Genomic DNA, 21584 nt, shown 5'->3' with positions numbered 1-21584 from the left:
GCACCACTGCCAGATGCACCTTGCTCTGGATAATTGAAGAGAATATAATTTTTCAGCTCGATCCTCTTCAGAATCCCTCACTAGAGAAGGGAAGGGAAAGGAAATAGAGGAGAAAAAGAAGTTTTTGAAATCAAAGTCACGGTTAAGGGCTTGCTAAGAGCCCACTTTTCTGTGCTCAACAGAAATGTTTGCTTTTTTGCCTCTGTGATGGTTCTGCAGCAGCAATTAAGGATAAAGCAGTTCTGAGCTGCATCAACAGCACTGCTAAAAAAGTAAAAACAAAAGACTGGACAAACAGAATACCAGACCAAAAAAAGAAAAACATATTCCTTTAAGCTCAGTTAGAAATCTGAAGAACGTGTTTTACCAAGGAGCAAAAATAAACTAGAAGAAACGTTCCATTTGAGGCACATCAAAAGCATTTTGTCAATGCAGGGGAAGCCAGAAGTGCTTTCCAGCAACGTGGCACAGGCTGTGGTTTACAGAGCACTATCTCCCAAACACAGCCTCTCACACAAGGCTGACACACTCAGACTGCTGCAAGATAAAGCCTCTTCTGCGAGACCCCAGCAGTCTAAATAAATTGGGTTAGGAGCTAAACTCTGGAATCCAGAGAGGTATCTAATGAGCTGCTGGCCCACCAAAGGGATGAACGGGGGAACATAACAGAAACCAGTACAAACCAGCAGTTAAAGGCCAAAACACCCCCCACCGAACTTTGAAACCATCTCTCCCTCGTGAAAAGATCCATTTCCCACAGACACCTTGTAACAGCCCTAATACAACTGGATATTATTGGCACCACAGTAATAGCACTCTACCTACAGCTGCTATCCTTCATTCCCAAAGGCCTAAAGCAGCTTCATTTATTACAGAATTTTCACAGAAATAAGAATAGATCCAAGCCTGCTGCAATCAATGGAAACACTTCCAAGAGCTCGAGAGGGCTTTGAACCAGGCTCATATTTCACTGCAAGTACAGCACTTTGCTTTATCACAGATTCACAAATACAGATTCCGGCTGGGTTATAAGATGTTCCTCCAGAACTTAAATTAAAAGACTCACTCAAATAAAAAGACAATGAAAACTCAGCAAATAAAAAGTCACCCTTTTACAGTGTGCTACCTAGCAGGGGAAACAAGCCCACGAGGTGAGCCCCAGCTGTACCCATGTGCAGGGAGCCCACGGGGCAGATTGCTGCATGGCAGGCAGTGCATGGGGCTGGGAGACGGGCTCAAGTTAGACTTCATATAACAGCACTTGCAGCACCTCATGTGGTGTTAGACAGCAAAAATAACTGGCTGTGTCTGCTTGAAAGGAGCACTACCCAAACCCTGGTACACAGATCGAATACTTGGTGTAAGAGCACTTCCTCCAGAACATAGGTGAACCACCAACTGATTTCTAATGCCACACCAAACACTGCTCCCTACAAAGCAGCCTAGCAGCCTCCTGCTTTGCCTCAAGCTTTGGGAGGGACTGCAGAGAGCAACAATCTCTGTTTGGTCTCTTTCATACACTGCCAACACAAACCTACGCTTGGGAAATGGGATTTCCATCCTTCTTGGGTCTGCAGCACTGCAGTTATTTTCACTGCTTCTCTCAATCACGCAGATTCTTCTTTTTTTTTCCTTCACACATTGAAGTATGCTAATGTTCCATCCCAATAAACACAAGAACGAACATAACTCATGTTTCCAAAAAGAGGATGTTTTCAAAGTCAGCATCCTGATTACTGTTTTGGGCACTATCTTTTGCATTTCATAATTACACAGGAAACAAGCTTCTGTTGGCACTAAATGACCTGCTTTCAATCATTCCAGTATATAAGACTAAAGAGCACAATCTCTCATTAGTATGCAGACACATCCAATGCTTTTAAGAGAAAGATCCCTCTCAAATTGAATTACAGCAAAATGTTTACCTGAAACAAACACACTGAGTAGTTCAGCTATCAATATCCCTGTACTTACCTAAGAAAAACAATCCCTTCCAACTTCAGTAATAAAGTCAAAGCCTCACTGTTCAATGACGTTACTTCTTTCTACTCAATACAATCAACATAGTATTCTTTGTGTGAGAATAATGCAGTAGGGGAAGAATTCAATCCTATTAAGAGTAAAGCACCGGAGCTCCAAGTGACAGCAATCCTACAGTTTATGGGAAAGAACACCGTGGGCAAGCACATTTCCTTCTCATTATCAAAACTTACGATGGCACTTCCTTGTACATTCTATATGCATATACATACAGCACAGTGTGGTAGTGTAGGGTAATCACCTCAGCCAAAATGAAGAAGAAGCTCCAAGAAAGGAAAGGAAATGCTCTGATCCACACTAAGTAGTTCCACAGCCCCAGCACCCAACCTGTAACCATTACCCACACAGAGCCTTCTGAAAGAGCACGTGCTTTCTTTCCATTGCCAGCTGCATTAGAAATGAAGTCAGCTTGACTGTGGAAATATTTCTTTGATGGCATTGTATGATAACAAACACCAGCCAACACTGCTTATTGGGTGAGAAGAATAGACCAGCTCTTGTGGGGAAGGACACAGTACTGTCCAGTGCCTTTGTGCCACACAGAATAGGGGCCAGTTGGGGCTGACTAAAATGTACCTAGAAAATAAAACTCGATTAACACTGTATCTTTTCCTCTCAAATGTCTTCAACCACCTGCAACATCAGGGCAGAACTGCATGCTAAAGGCATCTATAAAATCAATGTGTTGGAACTGATAAACTCTAATCAAGAGGTACAACTGGAAGCTGTGTGGGGCCGTGTGAATTGCCCTATAAAGAACCTCCTGCAAAAGGCATGTCCTGGTTCTCCCTATCCTACTGCCAGGGCTGCAGGTATCCAAAGACCACCAAGGACTTCAAGACCTCCGGTTTATGCACACCACCTGTTGTTTTTCCACAGCAAACTTTATTTCTAAGAGCAGATAAGCTTTTTGCATTAGATTGGAACGCCTTTGTGCCTCCTAGAACATGAATGCACGATGGAAAGCCAGGAGCTAGATGGAAAAACCAAGCAGGTGGAGAACTACATGGATCTCACCTTTTCTTCAGTCCAGAAATAAGTTCTGTCACACACAGACTTTTATAGTTCTCTGCTGCTCACTGGGTTATCTTCTCCAAGAATGAGAGCAGTACAAAAGCATGAGCAGCACACAGATGGTTTGTCCAGATAGGTTCCTATCTCCTCTTAAAAGAATTTCCCCAGCACAGACTAAGGGTCATGTTCAACATTCATTCTCATCAGTGAAACTCCATTGATTTTGGGCAAGTGGAAAGATTTGTTCATATAGCAACTTCACACACAGGATCAAGGCAGATATAGATCGTTTTCCTGGGTATCTGATTAACAGTAGGCACCATCTGATCTTAATTAAGAGTCAATCTGTTAACTCTCCTTGCCTTGGTTTGACATATGCACCATATGGTTCATTTTCCAACTGGGAAACCTGCTCTACAGACCAATAGCAGTTCTCCCAGGTGAAATATCGTGTTTACAATTCTATGACATAGCACAGCTAAATTACTTACCTGATCAAAGGCTGAATATGGAGAAAGCTTTCCATCTATTTTCAGGCGTACACAGACTATTTTTATCAATTTCACACTGTCTTTCCTCAGATAGCACGTGACTCTGATAGCCTGCCTGAGAACAATGATAAACAGGGAGAGGACAAGAAGTTTTCCCATCCCCTTCATTTCTGAACACCAGACGTAGGTAAACAAGCCCAGGATTGCATTAAGTTTGGAAAGCCACACTGCAAAGTGCTCATTGCTGACTGCATGAAAGCAGGCTAATGAAATAGCCCCACCATTCTTCTTGCTTACACAAAGCACAGTGCTCACAGTCTCATTCCAAGCACCCATACCCAGTCTCTCAGTGTCAACACAAGACAGCTCATTTCTTTGGAAGGGCAGCCTGAAACATTTCCCTTAACTACTTACCCCTGTTCATTGACTACACAGTACTGAAATCAAACTGCTGAAGTTAAATCAGTACCCACTTTTCTTTCTGTTGCTTACCTAATAAATGGCGTGTGAGCACTTTTAGTAATGTTTCTTTAATAACAGCACTGATTTAAAGCAACAAATGACACTCCCACAGATCAAAAACACCAAAGTAGTTCTGCAGCAATTTACAAAGCCACGCCACAGAGGAACCCAGCCAGGTTTGTTTGCTGAAAGTGCTAAAACAACTTCTCAATTTCAAATGTTTACAAAAACGACAAAACTCTCTTCCCCTCACCAATTAAGAAACGTTTGTGTATATATAAGCATACGAAAAATTAAACTTTTTAATGCATTTCACATTGAGGATTTTACATATTGAAGGGGAAAATGGAAACGCCGCTTTGAAAATAACTGCTGGGTACCACTACCACAACTGCTGCACTAGAAATGCTCCTTGTGGGTCAGACAGGATATAAGTTCTGTCCTCATTTCTGTGCTAATAGTGTGGCTGAGACTGCTAATGAGCAAATAATTTACCGTAAGGATGTTTATTTCCAGAAATTGCATGGAAACAATAAAACATTGAATTCAACCTAATGAGCACTTGTCAGAATACAATAATTATGGCTACTTCCATAAGTACTACTATTTGACATGAGCAAGGGCAGCAGGATCTCTCTCCAAAGCACTCATCCCTTCACAAATAGTGAAACATTTAAACTGGGGTGAATTTCTCAAGCTAAAAAGAATTAAAACTGCTGCTCCTGACTACTACCCAGCTCTCTGTATATTTGAGGAGTTGCTACATAAGGTGACAGAAACAAATAAATATCACACTCCTTTCTTCCCAGCCTGGCACGATGGCACAGGGATTGCAGCCAGCGTTAACCACACAAACTGTATTGCTTGCATTAACGAGGGGCTTTGTGTCCAAATGACAAACCATGCTCAGTGACATTTGTGGTCATGTTCTTTGGCACTGAACTGAGCTCTGAAGAAATCAGCTCAGTGGTATCATTTGGAAGAGGGTAAGTTGCACAGAGAATGAAGACAAGAATTACCTCTGAAAAGCTTTTATCAGTAATTACCTGTCTATGCCTGCAAAGCTGCAGAAACGTTGACCAAGAGCAGCAAAAACTTCTCTGCCTCAAATGAAGAGACACCAGGACGTCTCATCCATAAACCAGGGTGTTATGGGATGTGTAAATGGAGTATTGACAGAGAAGAAAAAATATTCTGTGTTTCACACAAACTTCCTGCTCTGCGTGCAGTCTCACGACATGTGATTTTCTAACCATCTCTCAGCAATACTCCTTAATTTCACAGCACAGTAATGAAATACACTCAAAACCAGTCAGAAATCTGCAAGGCAAATAGACCGTGTATGGCACACAGGGAGAAGGGAATCAGCTCAGCTCTCACAGCTCCAACAGAAACTCATGCATTTCCAAGTGCTCTGCCACTGCCAGGCTGCAGCATGGCGAGGATTTCAAGTTAAATCATTGTATAATATGATGGTAATGAGTTTCTCAGCAATCATTATGTCTCTGTCAGATGGTAATAAAATGGAGTATTTGTCTCTGTTCTTGGTGTGCTCAGAGAATATGCAGATATGCCAGTCCTCATTATGTCTTGATAGAAACAAAACCCATTAGCACAGGTGCTATACGTTTTAATGAGGGAGACATGTAGAAACTAATCTGGGTCAATTATAATGAAATGGTTACACCTAGCTGAAACTGATAAAAATCTAATTATGCCCACATCAATGGACTGTTTCATAGATGCATAGTGTTGATCTGCTCATTGTAGAAGTGCATAATGGGCTTTCAGCTGGACGACTGAAGGTAGTTGCTGGGTAAGGGATGTTGTTTGTATAGTAGGTGCTGTTTTTCAACTGTATATCAATATGTAATGGATGACTATTCCTCTGGGAAAAAAAAAACATTTTTAAAGTGTTTTGTTTCTTACAGTGAAAAAGAAGAAATTTCCAGTAACAAGAGAAATCACATCGTGCTGAAAAATGATAACGGAAAATGTCTGCAACTTTATACAGGAACCTTGAAGTCAAGTCATAACTGAAACCATAATCCCCCCTTTTAGGATCACATCAGAGATACCCAGACATCAGTGTATTCATTCCTTGAAATGTTACTGCGTATAATTTAGCAAGAGGCCCTGCCTGGCCCATTGCTTCCAGCTATGCTGCCATACCAAGGTTATCCAGGGCTTGTGCAACCCAACCCACATCCAGGGCAGAGTAGACAGTCATCAGCTGCTACTACAAAAAGGAAAGGCATTTGCCCCAAGCAGGGTAGACACAGGACACCAGCATCTAAGCTTGCACGATATCAACCCACTCATGCAACTCACCATATGGCCAAGAACCCCAAGGTTAGCCTTTTAGAGAAGAGACTCAGCCTGCACACAGCAGACATTGCTCTTACTAGCACAAGGCTCTCCTGGCTGTATTTCCATGGCTTTGTCCTGGCAGGCCTGCAATCTGCTGTCCTGCTTATGGCTCCATGTCTGCAAGCTAAGCAAAGGTCTGCTTGATGTTAGCCTCCATGAGCAGTAATCAGAATACGTTTTGTTATGAATAGGCCACGTGGAGGGGTGAATAACTGCCTAGATTTTTTTTTTCTCTTTTATGATCTACATCCTGAAAGGAAATACAAGCTCTGCTGCAAAACTGCTCTAAACAACCTCCAGATGCAATATCTGACTGGCCCAAACTGCCATCGACTTCAGTGCATGCTTCGAACGAGCACAAGGAATGAGAGCCTGATGGCTCTAAGCTTGAAAACGTATTCACATATGGCTGTCCCACTTCTTTCTTACCCACTAAAAGCAAATGGAACTGCTTCCTTGTTATACACATGCATAAGCATTTTTCCAGATCACAGACACAAAGCACAGTATAAAAATAGTTGTGGAGCCTTGTATCTTTGACAGTTGTCTGTACTGGATGGATCACAGAATTCTTTACTCAGTTATCCATGTAAGTACTCCCTTTACCTCCTTTAATCCTTCTTTGCCTGAAGTTAAATTGCTTCAGATTTGATTTTCAGTTCTTCTACCTGCTGTGCTCAGAGTTACAACGTTGAAATAATATTTAGTCCTTGCATTCAAAGTACAAACCTACGGCTGGGTACCAAACAGCACTAGCTTTGCTTCTGCCATTTATATAGCACCTATATAAAGTCAGCTCAACCTTCTGTCTCTCTGCCGTTCAACCCCCCAGAACTGCCAGAAAGACATAAATTTGGTATCAGCTGCACAGCCAAATTGCTGCCATGAGCTGAACATGAAAATATTTATTGTAACAGACTTTGTTTCTTATAGCAATGAGTTATAGGTGGAACATAAAAGTCAGCCTATGTTTGCTGCTTGTACATTTTCTAAAATTAACAGGAGAATCTGTAGATGTTCTACTGCCTACAACACCAGCTTTCAGTGTACAAGCAGCTCCTCGTGTGTCGCTGGCAAGATGAAGATCATGACATAAAACCCAATGGCTCTGCAGAGTGGATCTCTGCGCTGAAGGTTAGCTCAACACTGCAAAGCAAATCATTTCCAGATTCCAACAATCAGTAAATAGCTTTACAGTCTCACTCAATACTTCATTTTCTGCAGTACAGCCAACCCATATTTATACTACAAAAGGCTCGTCTGGATTTTTTGTTTTTGTGGGGTTTTTTTGTTTGTTTTTTACTACTATCATTTATTTTAAAAGAGCTTATTTAGAAGTTATCAGGAATCCATACACACTTATTCACCAGTGTAATTGCCTGGAAACTTTTCAGCCTTTCTGGTGTGACACTGTCACCTTGAAAGGGACATTTGCATTGAGAGTTGAAAACAATTTCAGAACTCAAGGCTGAGAACACCTAGGATTGCTATTACTCATCTTCACCGAGCACTGACAGTTTCAAACCCCTAAGTACTAAGAGAGCTGTGCAACTGGCAAAGGGAGTCAGCTCTTGTGAGACACCATAGTTCTCACGTGCTAGCACTTTCAAATCATGAGTCCACAGGAATCCATACGCATCTGTAAACAGGTATGATTTATAGCTTGTAGGAGGAAAACATCTGACTTGAAATATTGCCTTTTAAGCAAAATGCTGTACTTGGGATTTCTGAGGAAAATCCATCACTGCTTTGCTATTCATACTGGGATGGTGCAGAGGAGCAGTGCACAAAACCCACACTGTGGTGGGCGCTGTGTGAGCACAGGAAAAGACAAGAAAGCTCTTTCTTCACAAACAGCTGAAGTTCTGACATAAACATCAGTGTGACAGATCACAAGGAACTGATAAAGCAACAAAGTACTGTTCATGATTATGTCAAAAATACAATTAGATCCACAATCTTTTAACCTTCTTTAGAGAAAAATAAATGGAAATTCTCTAGTTTAACACATTTCAAAAAAAAAAAAAAGAAGAAGGGAAAAACAATTTGAACTCAAATAAGCTTCCTGTGACCATCAGGGCTGGATCCACATTTGATCAGGGAAAATGTCTTCTAAACGCTGGAAGAGGACAACAGGCTTGTGTGCAAAACCAAGCAAGTAAGAAATCATGCACAGCCGACAATAAACACATTATTAACACAGACAATAAAACACATTATAAGAGATCAACAGCCTTTTTAATAGGAGTAAAACTAATTAATAAGCAGAAGACATCAGAACTGCACCACTATATTTAATAAGAGGTAATTAATAAGCAGAAGTTCTCAAAGAGTCACACTGCCAGCATAAAACACAGATGTCAAAAGATAATTCTGGAGGATAAACAAAACTCAGCACTCCCTAAATCCTGCTAATATTTACTCAGGAGATGTTCAAAGCCCTACCCCATTTAATCTCAATTAATTTAATTAGGTTATTATAATCCATGCAATTTAACTTCTCCTTCACTTTTAAACTACCAGTGCTATCTCAACCATTTTCGAAGGCCCAATTCTGTAAAGCAGCTGGTAGCAGGCAGTTCTGCTACAGGAAATTCAAATAGTTCAGAAGCTTATAGCAGATCAGCACACGGTTAACAAGTACATCCATTACACTGCCTTCTGGGTGCAAAATCATTGCCTAAAACTTAAATGAGTTAAAAGTATTCATGTCAGAGACTATTCTGCATCAGTTTCTGCTGACATTTTGACCCACGTTTATCTGGTGCAACAGAGGACGATCCTCAAATACTTCAGCACGTAGCAGGGAATGGGTGGACTCTTAATTTCTTACAGGACACGCTGGTGGTACCACACCACACCAAATCCCACTGGGACAAGGACTGAAACATACAGAAACACAACCCTGAACTTACCAAGTTCATACTCCAAAGAGCAGAGCTGCAGAAAAACGCTGTATGACCCTACATCAGTAACCAAACTCTTCCGGAAGGATACTTGGCATACCCAGGAGTCCAGTGATAACAAATGGAGGCGTGGTGTACTGTGCTAGTAACAGTGCCCTTATTCAAGAATCAGGCTGTCTAGAGGGCAGGAAGAGAGGAGAGGACTTACCTTGTCAAACTTCAGCTGACAGATTTATCCTATGTAAAACAGCAGGAGAAAAAACATTCCCCTCAGCTGCTGTAATCAAAGTGCTTGTGTTGCACATCAAAAACATTTGTTTTACTTGCCACGTGGATTAAAGGATTACACAGTATAGGAATGCTTTGGCCAACATTTTGTGCTTCTGCTAGTATTCAGCTGCCCTTAATCTGACGCGGCGCATTGATAAGATCATTTTTCCATTATGGCTTATTTGTTAGTTCCTGATGCATACCGAATTAAAGCAACAAAAATGAGATCCCCAGATCCTTTTCCTCAAGCGAGGTCAATTCCTCAGCCAGATGTTCAACACGCCCTGTAGGAAGGGTTTCCTATTGAATCTATGTGTTACGGGACACTGCCTCAAACAGAGGCACACGGTTCACAGAGCTGACACCAAAAATAAATAAAAATCCATGACTGATCCTTATTTTAGCAGCCAGTTACAGAAGATGAAGCAGTTTTCACCTCAAATCTATTGTATCAGGCACTCTGCAAATGCAGGCAGACATCACCGCATCGGGTTATATCCATCACACTGCGACAGTCCTCTAAGAAAACACAGATAAAAATTCCCTTTCTTCTCCCTCTTCTTTTCACAGAAGCATTTCTTCTTTTCTCACCAAGTTCCCAGCTCTCTCCAGCTTTTGCTTCAGGAAATGACTTTGTATTAGCAAACACCGTAAGCTAATTTAGTATTACTGCCTGACGGTCACAAACGAGGAAAGTAAATGAATAATTGTCCCTATCACTCTTTAATTAATCATTTTACAGGGCACGCGTTGGTGCGTTACTGTTGTTGTTTAGGATTATTATGCCTGTAAGGTTTATATCGTATCTCAAGCTTCCACTCTTTTGTTATTAAATGCAAAAAAGCAAGTGGCATAATAATTACATTCTTTCTGTTCATACACATCCTCCCACTGGCGCGCTGCTCCTTGACTGAAGCGATATTTGATTCATGAACAGCTGCCTATTAAAGGTGGTGGGGACAGACACGGTAATTCCTGAAAGCAATCATGAAATAATATTTCAGCCACAGCACTGATGTCAGGTCCATTTGTGCATCTCTGTCACTGATTCACATTCTGTAATCTGCAGCTTCAACTGGCAGCATTTATTCCTGATGCCTGTGAACAACACAGAGAGCACACACCCGGCTGAGTCGCAGCGCTCTGCACGTGTGCTTCCTACCATTGATTCAGCCAGAACAGGAAGGTAACTGTTACCAAATGTACACTGTATCATAGCATAGATGCATTTGAGAAACATGTATCTCTAGTATATATGTAACATACAAGGGATCCGAAACTAAGATAATTAATTTGTATGTTTGCACTGTTATCCATTCTTAGGACACGTGTAATGCTGCAGAAGTGCTAAAATAACACATACAAACTAAATGGGAAAAATTCTGCTGAAGGTAAAAAGGGCAGCATTTGTCTCCTGTTGGCCAGTCCTGGGTGAGGCAGCTAAGCAGAACTGAATAGCAATGCATCACCTCCACAGCAAGGACACCCAATGGCGCGAGTCTGCAGGTCTCACGCTGTACCGAGCACAGTGCAACACCTTCCCTTTACAGAAAAGGCAAAAGCAGAAGAGGGTGAAGTAACCTGACCAACACATCCAACTGATTCAACGGCAGAACCTGAAACAGAAGTCTGATCTCGACCTCTTCCATTCTGAGCCCAACATAAGGGACATGGGGTTTCCTCATGTTCCTACGCACAAGTGTTTTAAACTAAGTTACAATTCATTCAGCTGCATTACACTCAGAATGGTCTGCATTCAATTTTGCAGTTCTTTATTTAACCTACACTTAATCCTCCATCAATAAAAGGGAGAATTTAAAGGTTGAGATCTGACAAAATTATTTCATTCTTTAGCAAACTCATGACCTTGACTAAAAGGCAGTGTTTCTCTCACTTTTAAATGTCAAGTTGACTGTAATAATCTTCATTGCAGAGGCAATCTATCACAGCTTAATCTCATTGGAAACTGGAACAAAGGGTTATGCCATTAAGCTGTATGTAAGGTGCTGTCAACAAAAACACTGAAGTCTACGTTTCCCTTTTTTTCCCAAAGAGAACAGGGCTGAAAATTGGTGCAAACCTTTTGTATCATCACTTATCACACGGCAATAAATACCAAGAGCTACACATATAGCACTTAACCAAGTATTCATGCCTTCCTCAGCAACAGCCTAAAACTTTACAAAGAGGTACCTAGAATAAAACTTTCCATTAAAAACTGGGTTTTCAGGCATTAATTTGCATTCCATCAACCCCACTGCAGTGCAACTACTGTATCAATCTACAAACCTATTCTCATAAGGAAGGCCAATCATCCAGTGGCAAAAACACAGTTATCACAGCTGAGATCTCATTCTGAGCAGAATGTGCTACACACAGAGCTGAGTGCCACTGTACACAAACATTAATAAAGTAAAGCAAAGCAGCATTCTAAGGACATGGCTCAGGTCACAGAAGAGATGAATCACATAGTACACAACTTTAAAAAATAGGTCAGAATGAAAGTTAAACTGGACCTTTTAGATAGCTTTCTGTGGGTGAGTAATAGCCTACGTGTGAGCTAAGCACAGAAATTTGTTTCTGCGCCAAACCTGCCTTCATCCTCACATCTGTCACAAGAAGAACAAAACAAGGATGGAGTTTTCAACAGTCACCTTGTTCACCATCTCCTAGGTTAGTAGAGAGTCAAGGCAGAACCAAACAAGTCATCGTGTCAACCCAAACTAAAGAGAACTTCCTTCTCTTGCACAGCTGTGAAGGTTCAGGAGGACCGAGCTTTTGTCCAAAATCACCATCATAAAAGCAAACAGCAGATGGTCAGAATAAGGGTTCCCATTATTTCACGACCTTAGGCCTGTTTCCAGACTACAATCAATCACAATTCATATTACGACCAAATCACTCTGATCTTCTGCAGAAAGAGCTGAACAGTCAAAGCTTTGGAAGACTACACCAGCCTGCATGGTAACTTTTGCGCTGTGCTGTCTTTAAATCTCAGGTGAAGGATCCAATTATTGCCCCACTGTAATTAAGGACTTCTCACAAGCAGTCCATAACATCCTGAAGGTTGTATCAGTAACTACATCCAGCAACTAAGTCTGTATCTCCGCAGCAGGGCTGATTTAAGTTACCTGTTATCAGATCAACTCTTCTGACACTTACCTAGTTGATGTGAATGCCAAGTTGTCCTGAGGTACAGCAGTAGGACTGTGTGTGACTGAAACTCCACAGCAACTGACATCCTGGAGTTAGCTTGAACTGAAAGTGCCTCCACCACATGGAAATGTGGCTTCTTGGAGGAGACAGGCAATACCTAATTCAAGTTAAAAGAGCACTAAAGATACGCTATTTGCATAAACAGCTAAATGCTCTGCCAAGCTATCACTCATGCATTTCTCAGCCCTCTAGCACCACATCCTACATATCTGTGCTTACCTATATGTTCAGCCTCTACTAGTTCTTGCCAGCAGAAGGGGGAAGGAGTTGGTAAATGGCTATGGAAGACCACAGGGATTTGCAGACCAAGGTCTAAAAACCCATTTAAATCCAATAAAGCCCTGGCTGGGCTGCCCAAACTGCAGTAACTTAACAAGACAGATACACAGAATGTTTTAACTGAAAGCAATTCTTCCTATCTATGAACTAAAAAGCAAATTTGTTTTACATCCACCTCTCTAAGTATCAAAATCATTTTTTTTCCCACTTACTTCATACTGCAATGCACATGTCACCAGCACAGCTGCACAAGGAAACCCAAGTTTTGCCCACAGTTCTCTGCAGCTCATGACAATGCAGAGGGGTCCTCTCACATACTGAAGCTTTAAAGAGAAAAAAAAGAAAAAAAAAGAAAAAAAAAAAAAGCAACAAATAAATAAGAGCACAGAGCTGTAATATGCATAAGAGCATATTACTCTATCGTGTAAGAAAAAAAACTTTAAAAGAGCACATGCACTTAGTTTACAGAAGTTTAATAAGACACCTTTCTTGACGTACCTCTGTACGTGCTGTTACTTTTCTTATTGCAGAATGGAATGGAGATGATCATTACAACGCAAAACAAAACTTCAGTGACGCCACCAGACCTCAGATAAAAGTTCTGCACCACTTGCACTGGTTAAGCAGCACTGACCCAACTCGAAAGCAGCTTACGAATTGCTGCCGATGAGAACTCCAGCTGAACAAGCAAAACAGATTCTTTAGTGCCATTCTTACAAATGGCAGCAAGGAGAGGAGAGACAGTAATTAATGTGTATGAGGAGCAACAAAGAGCTTGCACAAGTCTCTGCCTTGCCCAGACAGCAGACTGAGGAAGGCTCTGCAGTACAGCTGGCACAGGGACGGCTCACCCAAGCTGAGCTGCAGCACTCAGCTAATTAAGGTACGGTTCTGATAGACCTGGATAAATACCCTGCCCTAAACAACAAAACGAGGCTGCAGGCAGAAAGCCGGGCCGGCCAATGGCACATGGGGCACAAGGAATTGAAAAGCCTCAGCAAAACCACCTCTAAACATAACAAATGTCTGTTCCACAGAACCGGGTGGATTGGAAAAGGGCTTTTATCGGCACTTTGTTCTGACAGGTAACTGTTCAGGACGGCTCGAGAAATCCAGCTGAGCAGCAGATGAGGGATTTGCACAGTGCTGAAGGTGCTCCCGTTGCTGAGCACAACAAAAATAAACAGCCTCAGCCCAAGGCGGCTCTCATAAATCCAAGAGACCGCGCTGCCAAAGCGCGGAGAGCCGAAGAAGCATCTCCGCCAGCCACGGCTCGTCCTCGGGAAAAGCACCCAGCAGCCGCCCTGCCACCCTTCTCCCCTCCACAGCTCCGCCCCTCACGGCCGCCTCGCGCCGCTCGAGCGCCCGCGCCGCCCCCGGCCGCGTGGCCCTGCGGTGGATGAGAGGAGGAGCGGAGCAGCCGTGCGCGTGCAGCGGCCGCCCTGCCGTGCACGTGTAAAGCGAATGGAAAGGCCGCAGCCAAGATACAAAACACTACGGTAGCAATTTCAGAGGCTGTTTTTTTGTTGTTTGTTTGTTTGTTTTTACTGGATTTCACCGCCTCCTTCGAGCAAAACTTGGTTTGCCAAATGCCGCCGGGTGGCTGCAGAGCCCCGGCACAGCTGATGAGCGGTGGGAAATGGCACAGAGCCGCAGCAGCGCCTCGCACGCGCTCTCTCCAACCTCTCCTGCGGAGCGCGCCCACACGGAGCTGATTAAAAGCTACTGCAAGTGTGAATTCTTTCCCTGAATAGGTTCCTGCCCCACAAAAGAACACTTCATCCATCCGATCTGAATCAGATCGGAGCCTTAAAAGCGACTTTATTCTACTGCCATTATGAAACACAGCTTTCATTGTTTGCTGCTGACACGCTTTGAGTCATCTCCCCGCAATAACTAATTCCCCTCCTCCTGTCTGACAATTCGCGGGCAACCCAATTACAGGAGAGGAAACGACATACCAGTTTCAGAGGGTGGACTCAAACACTCGATTAACGCTAAACGATTCTGCTTTGGAGCGTAATTTACTTAAGCAAATGAATTCTGACAATCTTCAAGAGCAGGCAATAATAATAAATGGTTAAACTGTGTAAGCACCACCGGAGACAAGTTACAAAAAGAGCCCAAAAAAACACCGTATAATCTGAGAAAATCATTAACTATTTACTCACCACTTAAAACCCCCAGTTCACGTTTTTGTCTGCAGTATTTCACGCTAAAGCTGCTTCTTAGTTAGCAATATTCCAGCCACCGCAGGATCAGCCCAGAGCCAGCACACACAGCAGCCCCCTGCCCAGGAACTCAGCCCAACTGCAGCCAGAGCCCGGCCCCTCCTCACCCAGCTGCTGCCAGCTCCAGGTGAGCCTCATCACAGCCCGCTGAGGGAGCGAAGGTGCAAAGAGTTCCTCCAGCAAAACCTGGAACGCACCATGTGAGCTGTTCTTAGCAGGCTCAGAAATGGGACCCAGCAAAAGTCATAAAAAATTAACGGAGGTAATGGAAGTGGCACGTGTTCTTGAAGATAATCGGGTACTTCATTGCTATGGCAGACTAGTTACCTGCTGGCAGGCAGTTACTGATCTACAACGTACAGAAGATTTTCATTGACTCCAAAGAATGCTTACATATAACTAAAAGCTTTTGTGATTTACCTCCTTGGAGGCACTGGTGAAGCTCTGGCTTAGTACTGCGCAAACCCTCTCAAAAAATGAGGTAAATCCACAGCACATATTCATGAAACAGAAGATCCAAGTATTAACGTTTACACATTAACACCACCAGGGACCTCATTAAAACAACTCTCTTACCCATATTTGCTCTATTTTATCACACCCCACATTTTTCTTTCAGGAGTATATTTCAACGAACAAGAAAGATGCCACACACGAATTCATAAGTTTGTCCCCTTTAACTTGCATTCTCACTTTTCTACTTAAAGTTCTATCGTGAACAGAGAAATAGCTGAGTTATCTGATGATTTCCTTTCAGGGAACGTTGTCTTCTCACAGTTGGACATATCTAAGACATGCAAATGATGAAGAAAAAAGAGATACTGCAACTCCTCTGATGCAAAAAAGTGCCATATTTCACAGCTACAAACATTACGATCTTCAATAAAAGGAAGCCAACAATTCCCTTCAAGTCATAAAAGCACTAAGCTTCGTTGTGAATGACTGAATATAGAGTATGTTGTGACACATGCAGGATGTGTTATGTTTTATAAGAAGAAAGTTCAGATTATTCTTGCCAACATGATTTTGATAAGGAAGTGAGTCTTTGCCTAAAAGAATACATTTGTTTTCCAAATCCTTATACAGTCCTTATCACTCGTGTATTTCAGCTTCCAGCTGTAAATAATGGCATGCAGCATGATTCAACCTATCACTCTCTTCAGCCTGTGAGGAGTGCACAAACCACGGATGGGAATAAAGGGGACGCAGCTTTATTCATCACAGCAAACAGGACCATAAGCCAGCATGAAAATATATCTGGTGAGAAGTAATTAGCTCTTAGTCCCAGCCCAATCCCACAGCTGGAGCCACAGCAAATCTTTCCATCGGTGCACAAACACTCAATCCATCTGATCTCAATGCCCGGCCTCGAGCACACAGCCTGACCAGCCTCACCTGTGCCCAGCGTGGTGGGTTGGCTGCCATCCTGAAGGCAGCAGCAACTCAGCTGGGAGAAGCCCACTGCACCTCACCTGGGAAGAAACTGAAAAGAAACTTGCATGGGAAATGCTTTAAGTGGAACAATCTTACAGCAACGCACAGCACGCTTCTGCAGTTCAAGCCAGTGAAACAAATACTTCCAAAATTTCCACAATTAAATTATTAGAAATCCTACACCAAATAAATTATCACTCAATATTGAGCTGTACCATATTTTATGAAGAAAGCAGAATGTTCATATATTTCCTAGGCTTTCTCCCTAAAAATGTGTCTTTTTTCCATATGTTTTTTATTACACATTTACTTATCAGAGCTAACAGTAGAGCTTTTTTTTCCATTTACAAGTTAATAATATCCCAATTTCCTCTTTCAAAAGTGCATTTTGTTTTTCCTGCTATATTTTAATTATATTTTTTCTGCCATGTTATAACTATATTCCAAAGGAAAAGAAGTGTATCTATGCTGGAGCACAACATACCTTCATTTCTAACACTGGGTGTACTCATCATTAGTCAAAAAGTAAAGAACAGGTGCAAATGCATAAATTAACCTCTGAAAATGATAGGCATGATCCTATGTATTATGTTTAATTGTCACATACCTTAGCATTTATGCATAACCAACATTCAGCAAAACATTCTGTACGAACCACCAGAGGCTTCGTGCCCAGAACAGCATGCCAGAATATCCCACCTGAATGAAGACAGTTTTATCAGAGCTCTGACGTGACAAAGTGCAGCCTTCCAACCTACTTAATGCTTAGCCTGCAGGTAGGTTTAAAGAAATTAAATCAACAGTTTTGAGTGAAAATAAAGGCACATATGTATACACACAGAGCACCTCCTGTCCATCAGCTTCACTTCTCCATGCCAGGTTCAGTGCTGCTGAGTTGTTAGCAGTACCTTTGTGTAAGATGACCAGCAGATGGAGGCGCGCACCTCCTGCACATCGCTGACATAAGTCCATGTCAGTGGATCGGTTCTGCTCACGGCTGCAAAGATAAAAGGAACAGGTTATTTTGCATCTCTGTTACAGACCTGTGGAATGCATATGTTCTGTTCCCCCCAAATAATGACTTGATTGCAGTCTTACCTACTGCAGGCCTTGATCTGCAGGTAGCCACCAAGTTAGATGCTGATCACCCAGCTCTCCCAGCCAGAAGTCAGACTGCCTTGTAGAAATTCCTCTTCCCTCCGAGACAGTACACTGATGAACAGCAGTGATTAACTTCAATTATGCAACTCATGTTTCTCAGAAATATCTAAAGAATCTTTTGACATCTTATTAAATTTTTTTTAAATAAAAAGAGAAAGATCCATTCTTTACTATGGTTCAAAGCCATGTTTCTATGGAAGTTGCAGAAAACCCCCAATAGAGTTCATCTCCATCTGTCATCTTGACCTCTGAGCAATTACTTGCAGGTATGACATAGGCTGTTCTGTTTAAAGACAGATGATTAATAAACAGACTGTTACCACACCGGCTTAGCAAGAAAGCCTGCACACTGAAGAAATCCTTGCCATACACATATTTCCTAGTTGCAGCTCTTCCAAAAACAGACTGCTCAACAGCATACACGTAACACACATCTCAGAAATGCAGCTCTCACCTTTGATGCTCAGGCTATTTTAGATTAAAGATCACACTTGCTTTGGGGTCTTTTCAACTTCTGCCATAGCACTCTATTAAATCTACCAATGAATGTCAGAGAGAGTTTTTTAAAATATTTATTTTGAAAAAATCACTCTGTACAAATTTAACATTCTCAGCACTGAGGTTTTATAAAAATGCTAACACAACAGAAAGACTCGAGTGAAACATTAAATTCCTCTCTTCTTAAATTACAAAGAAACGGATTCATTCTAAAGAAGCTATTGTAATTCTAAACATTAAAAAAGAGATTCATAAGATTTATCTTCTTTATCTATTGCAGTCAAATACATGTATCAATAGATGACTTTTGCCTTTCTTTTTATAAGCTTTCCCCCCACACTGTCCACAACTAAACCAAATGCCCTAAATGTATTACACTTCTACTGTACACAGCTTGTGCTCCAAGGAAGCCTTGCACAATTTCACCGTCCTTTTCTCAGTGCCTAACAAAAAGATGCCTCTATACATTTGGTACAAAACTCTCTGTACAAAGCCAAATTTGCTCATGTGAATTCCTGAAGCCAACTAAAGGAAGAGTATTTATTCGAGCCTTCCATTTGGTAATGAAGGAACAGTGATTAAGTAAAATTTCACAAAGTAAAATCCAGTAGCTGGGATTTCTGGCTGTTTTAATAATCATTATTGTATAAAAACTTCATATGCTATAGGTTATTAGGAATGGCGAACCCTAAATCTAACAGTGCTAGTTTTACAGTCCTCATCATAAAATAGGATTTTTCTGTATATTTTTAAGTTTCCTCCCCTAATTTTAAGCTATTTGCAAAAGTCATTGTTCTTTTTCCTTTTTTTTTTTTTTTTTTTAATAGGAGGAAACACACCCTCATGGAATTAAAAACAGTAAAACTGTCCTATTCCTGTAAACACAATCAAATGAAGACTGACAAAACGCAGTGTGACAGGTAAGCCAAGGTCTGATTTCTGTTTCACATTTCTTAGCGCAATATTCGGCTCACACACCGACAGCAGCAAAAAAAAAAAAAACCAAAGCAAATTTCAAGTTACAGCCAGGGGTGCCAGGCAGGATCCATCCGACAGAGATTATCCAAGCTGTTTGCAGCTGCTACCAGCGTGTTCACTTTGCTTTCTCCTCCTTCAAACTGAGCAAGATTATGCAGTCGAGTCATGATGGCAGTGACGGCTTTCTGAACGAGTGAAACCAGCTGCTGGCTGTCCATGTTTTCAGGCTGTCCAGCTGCTGAGAGCGGAGAGGAAGTGTCCTCCTGTGTTTTTTTGTGCCATGCAATTATTTCATCCCGCAGCACAGTTTTTAGGATACCATCAACCTACGTGAGGGAGAAAAATCAGACTATTATGTTTAATCTCAACAAGCATTAGAATACATTACACATTTTAAACTAAATATTAGCCTGCTCAAGCTGCTAACATTGTCAGGTATCCAATCTGAGATAAACTTTCTGTTTGCATGTTAAAAATAAGCATTTTTTAGCATATCTAGACATTAGGCCAACATATACATACACATATTAATTAAATTTTATAGGATTCTGTTAAGAAAAAAAAAAAAGATTAATCAAACCTTAAAGGAATTCCTCTTATGTCCAGAACTCAGACAAGCTAACACAATTATAACCATGTAGCTGAAATGAGCTGGGCACCCATCACTCCAAAAAGAATAAATGGGCACCTGGGCTCTCATCTTGGAAATTCAAGATGAGGAGTCTAATTGGGTTTACATCATCTGGGTGCACAAATTACAGACCAAGTCTGCAAACTCATCTGCGTGTACAGGCATGGCTTTGTAAAGTGATGAATTATTTAAAAAAAAGAATCTAAACTTTCTGTATTACAAAGAAAAAAAATCATTTTAGGATATTTTCCATCTTCTAAAAAGTAACTGGCTCCCACTGTAGCTACGGTACGTTCTGTGCAGTGCCGTTCTGGTGCAAATTGCTGCCTAAGTGCAAGATGCCTCATTTTTGGAAAGCATTAGAATTTAAAAGGAAGTTAGACAATTTCTTTAGAAAACTACACCCTGCTAAGAGCTAGAATCCATCAAAGGAACAATGTATCTTGAGCATTCTGCTCTGCTAACAAAGGCCAAACACATTTCTATTCACAGTATATTATGAAGATTCTAAATGATGCTGCATTTGTCATTTCACTACTTACCACTGCCAGAACGTGTAGGGATTTATGAGGCTACAGCACTGAAACAATCAGCCTGAATTAAAATGCTCCAACAGAATAAAAAAGGAATTCAGGGTACAATTACACCTATCTACCTCCTATTCTTTCCAAAAAGGCAAAAAGACTTCAGCTGCTTTTGTGATGACCTTGGGGTAAGACTTCAAAACATAAACACGGGGTGCTCAGTTTCCATCTCAAGCAAGAAAATGCTGTTCAGCTCATCATTTCCTAAATGATAAATGGAAATCAAGTGCCCGTGGGCAACGTGTGGAAAGGTATACGAACCTTAAAGTTTGGCTGTGCAAAGCAGCGAGCTACTGCAATCATAGAGGCAGTGAGCGGGCCAGACACCCCAATGGTGGTAAGAAACTCTGAGATGTTTGGTGTGAGCCGGAACGGAACCGGGCGATTGGCATCCAGATCTCCTGTAGCATCGTTAATGTCAAAGCGGAAATAGGCCACGTTTAGCTTGCCTGTATCCTGCATGGAAAACCAGAACGCACGGAAGTTTTTGAGTAAGAAGTTCAGATTGAAGTAATTCTTATCAATGTGAGTGTCCAAAAAGCTGTAATGAACACAGATGCAGTATTAAACCTTGGAAGCAATATTCCTCTAGCAGGAGTCTGGGCAGAAAGATGGCCCTTCAGTCTCCAGGCATTCAGCTCTGGGTAAGCTCTCTCTGTTTGCTGCTTGCTCCAGGTGAGAACCTAACAGCACAGCTGCACAGTGGGGATTAAAAATCTACAGTGCCGTGCACAGGACTGCCCTCCATGCATTAAAATGGCATTAAGGCTTTAAAATACACCACCTCTGCTCCACTAAGGTGGCAATCCTCATTTTAGATATTGGGTTAAAACAGAGAAATTACTATTAATAGGACTTGATGTGATGTCAATGCAAAAAAAGAGGGCATTATTTGAAAAAGGGTATTCTCCTTTTAAAAAAATTAACCTCTAAAGTTTTATTTTGTTGTGTATTTATTTGAGCTGTTCAGCACACAGGTCTATCCAAAGCAAAACGTTTAAAGAAAGGCTAAAGAGAGA

General features: G+C 41.6%; 1 protein-coding gene across 4 annotated transcripts in view; it reads right to left on the bottom strand.

The window, feature by feature from the left end:
• Positions 1 to 18423: 18423 nt before the first annotated feature.
• Positions 18424 to 21584, bottom strand: part of LOC122176031 (transformation/transcription domain associated protein) — a 74065-nt gene continuing 70904 nt past the window's right edge. For all 4 annotated transcript variants that reach the window (XM_042864204.1, XM_042864206.1, XM_042864205.1 and 1 more), the window contains exons 70-71: positions 20827 to 21021; positions 18424 to 19676 (exon numbers count right to left, since the gene is read on the bottom strand). In XM_042864204.1, coding sequence (XP_042720138.1) covers positions 19392 to 19676; positions 20827 to 21021 — 480 coding nt within the window. In that variant the 3' untranslated portion in view covers positions 18424 to 19391. The remainder of the gene's footprint in view (positions 19677 to 20826; positions 21022 to 21584) is intronic.

This window comes from Lagopus leucura, unplaced genomic scaffold (assembly GCF_019238085.1).
Source record: "Lagopus leucura isolate 7727_CA_CO unplaced genomic scaffold, USGS_WTPT01 Super-Scaffold_760, whole genome shotgun sequence".
Taxonomy (NCBI): Eukaryota; Metazoa; Chordata; class Aves; order Galliformes; family Phasianidae; genus Lagopus; species Lagopus leucura.
The sequence above is the reverse complement of the archived record's forward strand: the minus strand, read 5'-3'. Positions and strand labels throughout refer to the sequence as shown.